The 7,325-nt window shown below is 37.8% G+C and overlaps 1 protein-coding gene across 20 annotated transcripts in view; it reads left to right on the forward strand.

Moving 5' to 3' along the window:
• Window positions 1–7,325, forward strand: part of slo (calcium-activated potassium channel slo) — a 64,898-nt gene extending 57,573 nt beyond the window's left edge. For 19 of the 20 annotated variants that reach the window (XM_076115235.1, XM_076115229.1, XM_076115243.1 and 16 more), the window contains 10 exons: window positions 795–830; window positions 1,270–1,402; window positions 1,963–2,028; window positions 2,905–3,076; window positions 3,167–3,391; window positions 3,654–3,951; window positions 4,049–4,185; window positions 4,424–4,560; window positions 4,844–5,069; window positions 5,237–7,325. In XM_076115235.1, the coding sequence (XP_075971350.1) occupies window positions 795–830; window positions 1,270–1,402; window positions 1,963–2,028; window positions 2,905–3,076; window positions 3,167–3,391; window positions 3,654–3,951; window positions 4,049–4,185; window positions 4,424–4,560; window positions 4,844–5,069; window positions 5,237–5,335 (1,529 nt within the window). In that variant the 3' untranslated portion in view covers window positions 5,336–7,325. The remainder of the gene's footprint in view (window positions 1–794; window positions 831–1,269; window positions 1,403–1,962; window positions 2,029–2,904; window positions 3,077–3,166; window positions 3,392–3,653; window positions 3,952–4,048; window positions 4,186–4,423; window positions 4,561–4,843; window positions 5,070–5,236) is intronic. The other variant, XM_076115244.1, reaches the window with a different exon arrangement.

Below are 7,325 nucleotides of genomic sequence, written 5' to 3' on the forward strand. Positions count from 1 at the left end.
TCGCATGTACCCGGCTAAGACGTAGTTACACGATCCTGGTCGCTCGAGCGAGCGATTGTTCTAACTAAAAGCCTCTCACTAAATTTCACTGAAGTTTTACAACTAACCAAATTGTATTAAACACGAATCAAAATCATTTTGTTTTGTTTATGTTACTTTCGCATTCACTATTTTACTGAGTAATGAGGTTACGAAGACTGAATTTCTTCATCGATCTGTGCTTCTTGGTAAACTCTAAAGCGGATGTATTATCATTTGTGGTTTGTACCCCTCTGCCGTGCATTGCAAATATCTCATGGCATTGCATTTGTCCGAATGATGAATATACCTACCATATTAATTGTTATTAGAATTGCCAATTTGTGGACAACGCTGCTAATGTTATGCCCCAGAACTAGATCTTATATTTCAAAATGAAGCAATCTGATAAGAATCATTTTTATGAATGTTTCAAAACTTTACATTATGTGTAGAAAGAAATATTCCATTAGATTCTGTTATATAGTATAATTTGTCCACAACTGGCAACGCTACAGTGAATGCTATGTGGGTACCTTACATTTATGCTTTTGTTGTAGTATTTGATTCAAAGTAATAATTTATTTAAAAACAATTGAAAACATCCCTTTAAAGTCATGCTTCTGAAAACATTTGAATTTTGAAACCGTTAAGATTGCAAAATACTTAAATTACAGCTATTTTTTCAAATAAATGCAATAGCCCCAAACATTGCTGCTATATTCATTTTACTGCTGCATACATTTTCGCGTAAATCCTTTATAATTGCTTTTCAGGTGAAATTGCAAGAGAAAGGGGGGAAGACACTAGTTGTGAGTATTATTTAAATATAAATTTAATATGTATTTTAAGCTACAACTAACGATCAATTCATTCGTGTTGTTTGGCAACTTTCCAGAATAAAAATAGAGAAAATTTCTGTCAGAGAGTTATAACATAATTATTTCTTTCGAAAATATAAATCTTTATAGCGAGTTTTAACATTACTATTAGTGAACATAAACATTACAAACCGAATGCACCGCTCTTGCAATTATTTTTGTGTAAAACACTGATCGACTCGTAGAATCCAAATGACAAACACTCGACCCCAAAGACTACGCAAAAATATGGAAAGTTCTAGCGCACAATAGAAGTGACTATAGACACAAAATAAACTTTTATCCGAAAGTAAAGGAGCAGGTAGTGAAGAAAAACTATTGTTGTTTATAAAATGAGAGGAGGTAGTAATCATGTTCGTGTATTTCTCAGTAATAAACCGTAACCATCGAAGCGCAGCACCCACCGCGCTGCTGTCTCCGATGGCGAACCAACTGATGAACACCACCACCACGAGACAGGTCAACAAGGTGAAACCCAATGTCAACAGAGCACCTCCGGACACGTGAGTATACTGACATCGTACCTCCTTCCAATATATGTAACCCTGGTAAATGTGGGAGAGGTGGTACATGAAGAAATTTAACTCTGATAATTGGCATCAGTGACAACATTAAACAAAATATGATTTAAAAATCATATAAATATCAGTTGTCTTTCAAGAAAGGAAATTACTGAAAAAGAAAATAAATATTTTTTTATCATGTATCACTTTCTGGTAAATGCTATAATTGTAGCTTACTCTGGAGCCAAGCAATCTATGTATTAATTTTATTTGAATATAATTTTGATTAGACCTCGGTTCGGCTTCAGACCTTCCTATAACAATATTGATAGTGCGCCGAACCATTAAATATTTTCGAGTTTAAAAATAAATAAATAAAAGCTAAAAGCCTGTCCTTCTGTCCTATAATTTCTTTATCTATCGCGGCTTGTTATCGGAATAATTTTATTAATTTTTATTTAGCACGACGTGCACAAAGCACAATGTTAAGTATTATGTCTGTACGCACTTTTATTTATTGAAAAAAGAAACGGAGACGACTCTTTGACCCTGTGTTACAGGAATCCCCAGGATCAAGATACCAATTACCAGGCCTATCACCTTGCCTACGAAGTGAAAAAACTCATGTAATTGAAATATTATTCAGTTAGATAATTTTATTATCAGTAGTTTGAGATTTGCAATGAGAATCTTATTATTTCACGAGTTAAGTCCGCGATGGGTTCACGTAGCCCACGTACTCCACGTTACAGAGTTCAAATGTTCTCTGTGATGCAGACAGTCGCAGACTTATCTCTTTTAAGTCAGTAGACAGTAGTGCTTGCCTCACTAGAAAAACATTTTAGTTGGACTATTAGGATTTATTTTAAACCGTACAATGTATCGCATTTCAAAACAGCACGGCACACAACTACAGCATGTTTATGTCACTTTATATTTTATGTACACTTTATATTCCTACTGTATGCATTCGTGTTAATCGTAGTTTAGATTATATTTTCCTCGACATATTAAAACACAAAATCGTAGCTTTTTTCATCACCTGTAGATTAAAACGTCTACAAATTAATTATGTATAGATTTAACTTTGTCCTTATTCATTTGGTTTACTAGATCTTTAAAATCCACATTGACTTACAATACCTACTAGCAATCATACCTTTTACGCATAAAGTCACCCATAGTACCTACTTAGTTATAACAAAACATATCTATCCAGCCTATTCTCTGTACTTTCTACCTCTGTCTTATAGTTTAAACTGAGCATCATAAACAAAATTATAAAATTAACAGTAAAGGTGAATTGATATGTTCAGCACAATACGGACCACTCCATAATTTCAACATATTTTTTTGATAACAACAATAATACATTATAATAAAAATCCAAACGACTGTAAAAAGTCATAGACACGAACACATATGAGCATCACGATAGACATTATTTAGAAAACACGATATTTATTAGTGATAGCCCATTCTAAAGCCCATTGTTTGTACAGGCCAACGAGTAGAAGCAGTGGTGGTAACCAAAACAGCAATGGTGTCAGTCTGCCCGCGGGCATGGCTGATGACCAGTCGAAAGACTTCGACTTCGAAAAGACTGAAATGAAGTACGACTCCACTGGGATGTTCCATTGGAGCCCCGCCAGGAACTTGGAAGATTGTATATTAGTACGTATTCACTCCATTAGCATGAAACTTGGTCTAGACGAATTCCGGTAGAAAAGAGACACGATTTAAAATTGCATATTTAATTTACAGGACAGAAACCAAGCGGCAATGACAGTTCTGAACGGCCACGTAGTAGTGTGTCTGTTCGCAGACCCCGATTCACCTCTAATAGGTTTGAGAAACTTGGTGATGCCACTCAGGGCTTCAAACTTCCACTACCACGAGTTGAAGCACGTGGTCATCGTGGGCAGCGTCGAATATATCAGAAGAGAATGGAAAATGTTACAGAATCTACCAAAGATTTCTGTCTTGAATGTAAGTTCATCTGTCATTTAAAAATGTCGTTGTTTTTCGTTTTTTTACAGCTTAAGCCCTTAGATCGAAATACCAACCATAAAGAGCTATTAACGTGATCGTAATCGTAAAAACGTTCAAACTCCGCATGAAGTAAAATCCATCAATTTAAAACTTCCCATTATTGTTAGCTTACAATAGAACACACCCATAAAATTGTAGTGAACGGGACGAGAAAGAGATTGCTTTTAAGTAGGTAATAAACATTTATTATATTTTTCAGGGTTCACCGCTAAGCCGGGCCGACTTGCGTGCAGTGAATGTGAACTTGTGTGACATGTGCTGCATCCTATCAGCGAAGGTGCCATCGAACGATGACCCGACGCTGGCGGACAAGGAAGCTATCTTGGCTTCGTTGAACATCAAAGCGATGACGTTCGACGACACGATAGGAGTGCTGAGTGCGGGGGTGGGGACGAATGGGAGCAGCAACGCGCCGCCGCCGCCCGGGCAGCCGCCCGCGCCGGTGCTGCTGCAGAGGAGAGGATCTGTGTATGGTGCCAATGTGCCTATGATTACTGGTGAGTTCAATCACCAACTAAACCATTCTCATGCCCCTTCACAATTATTAAATATCATTTGCTGTGGAAAAAATACTAAACACGGTAATGTTCGCAGAGCTGGTAAACGACAGCAACGTACAGTTCCTGGACCAGGACGATGACGACGACCCTGACACGGAGCTGTACCTGACGCAGCCGTTCGCGTGCGGCACTGCCTTCGCTGTCAGTGTGCTCGACTCTCTTATGTCCACGGTAAGACTAACTATATTAAACGTTTTTCTTATGATGTTGGACTTAAGGTGACTTGCTTTGGGGTTGAATCGCATAAAATATCTGTAGGTAGTTTATTACGTAATAGATAAACGCATTTAAAAGCTTGGAAAGAGGAGACATCGGAGCACTAGAGTTTTAAGCTTTATTGTAATGTCCTATGGAATAGAATTTTAGATGCATTTAAAATCTGTGTTACACGGGATATTGTTTGTTTCAGACTTATTTCAACCAGAATGCCTTAACGCTAATTCGGTCGCTAATCACGGGCGGCGCCACTCCAGAGTTGGAGCTGATCCTCGCCGAGGGAGCTGGACTCCGAGGAGGATACTCCACGCCTGAGAGTTTAGCTAATAGGTACCACATTTTTTTTAGTTTTAACAGTAATTCCACACTAATGCAATTGTCTCTCCTCGTTTCGATCTTGGTCAGTGTTTGCATTTAAATTTAAGAAGTAATTTTATGATAACGTCCGTTCCCAATGACATCAGCCACAACAATTTAGCATCTTCGAACGTTTCTCGAAAAAGTTTTGCTAGGTCGTCACAACATATTTATTTTCCAAAATCCTCTGGTACACATCGAATAATTGATTGTGATAAATGTGACATCATAATTAACACGATGTTAATGTTTCCAGGGATCGGTGTAGAGTAGGCCAAATCTCTTTGTACGACCGTCCGCTAGCGCAGTTCGGCGAGGCGGGCAAGTACGGGGACTTGTTCGTGGCTGCGCTCAAGACGTACGGGATGCTGTGTATCGGCTTGTACCGATTCCGCGACACCTCGTCGTCTTGCGACGCGAGCAGCAAACGATACGTTATCACGAACCCTCCTGATGACTTCTCTTTGCTGCCTACTGATCAGGTAATTATCGACTAAAATATTTTTACTGGACTTTATTTAGGATAATGTTATTATTCATAGTATTATTTTAGTAATCTTTACGAGGGACGATCGGCGGATGTACCTTTACCATTATTAAAGAACCAAGTGTGAGACAATTAATACGTGAAGGGTATTTGCCTGTGCAGGTGTTCGTCCTAATGCAGTTCGACCCCGGCGTGGAGTACCCGTCGAGCCGGCACACGGGCTCGGCGGCCGGCAGCGGCGGCAAGGACGACGCCTCCTGACTATTGCTGTGCAGCGCCCTCACCGACGGACCCTACTCCTACATATAGGCTGTAGGGCCCGTCGCCCAAGCACACCACTCCGACAATCCTTCCACACTTCCCGTTCTGGAGAACCTTACCAGCACCACTCCCCACTTGAAAGGTTAACGTCCACGACGACTAATTCGATCCTATAGACCGTTCAGTTCCGTAGCCGCGACGGGAGTGTTGCTACCTGTTCACTACCCCGTTTTGTTTTCATTTGCCAACTGTATAAGTTAGTCTTATTTGAACACCTCCTTGCACAGCAATCTACACTTCTCAAACGCACTCTTGGATAGAATAGCATTCGTTTGTTTCCGCTGTACCAAATACAATAAACTACGAACACCTAATTAAAATGTATCGATAGTCTCCTATAGTGACTAATCTCACGGTCGATAGACCCTACCAATCCAGACATACAACTGGACTCAAGGCACGAGAGAAGCAATCTATAGGAGATGAACACAAAGATAGATATAATACGAGCTGTAAAATAATACAGAATTTATAGAAAGCGCATTAAGATTATAGAAAAGCTTTCGATGTTTAGGATAAAGATAAAATTAGACAGATGTCAGTAAAACGCTGTTGTTGAATTTATATAATTTTTATAGAGTCGAATGTTATTGAAAATGATCAGAAGTTAAAACTGTTTAAACACATCACGTCAGCTGTATTTATCTGTCTATGACATGGAACCGCTAATCAGTACTTTGTTATGGTTGAATGAACATCGCCGCAGACCAACAGTACACAAACTGAATTCTGCTCTTATTGCTAGGAAGATCTGCATCTACCCACAAAAGTACTGATTACAGCGAATAGACAATGCACGATTGTTTAAACACATTATTATTATTGACACATAAAGTACAACGATTTTCAATATTGATATAATTCGAACTGATATTAACACGGTGGTGGTTGTTTTAGTTCATAGGTTTTTATTATTATATGCATATTATATGGTGTTGGGAGTTTACATACACACTTGCATACCACACTAACGGCAGAGTCCTGACACACCTCTTTGTTTCCCTACAACAGTAGTTCTAGATGTGTACCTTACATATTATATCCCATAATGACAAATCTAAAAAGACTATAATATATTATGAAGATAGGCAAGGTAACTAGATATAGTATTTGACAGGTTCAGAACCACTGTTGTACATGATGTACATCTATAAGCTGATCGCGCCGATAATACAGTTTCTACTCAATGTGTCTATTCTTTATGACATGTTCTTTTCAGTCTATTCAAATCTATTGTCTCTATTTCTTCAAGGTCTTCAATAATTTGTTAGCAATGCTCAATGTAAAAGGAACCTTTTAAACTTTTAATTGCATGACAGTTAAATGTGTAAATGGACTTAGGTATAGGCTATCGCTTTTCTTAGAATATCCATTCCTTATTCAGTAGTTTTTTTCTCTCACTTTTCACGTAATTAAGGCGCTATATTAAAGCTGAAATATAGACATACTGTAAGCATTTAATGTCTCATCGACTGATCGTTAAGCACATCATATCATCATCGTTACTTTGTGATTGTACCAACTTATGTTAGTTCATTACGTTTAAGTTTATACAAGTTTAATTTTTTGATGGATTCACATTGAATTCATTATTTAGTTTTAAGACACTCTGCCATATTACAAAAATATATTGCACGTATGGTAGTAGTCTGCATACAGTTCCATTGCTCATTGTTTTGTCACTTTTATTATATTTTTATATTGTAAGGTTAGCACCCAATAGTGGAATAATTTTATGCAGAAACCTACAATATATCCTTTCTAAAGACATACATTGAGAGGAAGAAACAAAGTATATAATTGACGCGAATCCACCCACGGCTCTGCATAAAACTATAAACTATTACAATACATAGATACTTTCAGCCTCACCTTATAGTACCACGTTTTGTTTATTTTTTTATTTTAATAAAGTTTATGCTACATTTTA

The sequence above is a fragment of the Anticarsia gemmatalis genome, chromosome 6 (genome assembly GCF_050436995.1).
Source record: "Anticarsia gemmatalis isolate Benzon Research Colony breed Stoneville strain chromosome 6, ilAntGemm2 primary, whole genome shotgun sequence".
In the NCBI taxonomy this organism is placed as follows: domain Eukaryota; kingdom Metazoa; phylum Arthropoda; class Insecta; order Lepidoptera; family Erebidae; genus Anticarsia; species Anticarsia gemmatalis.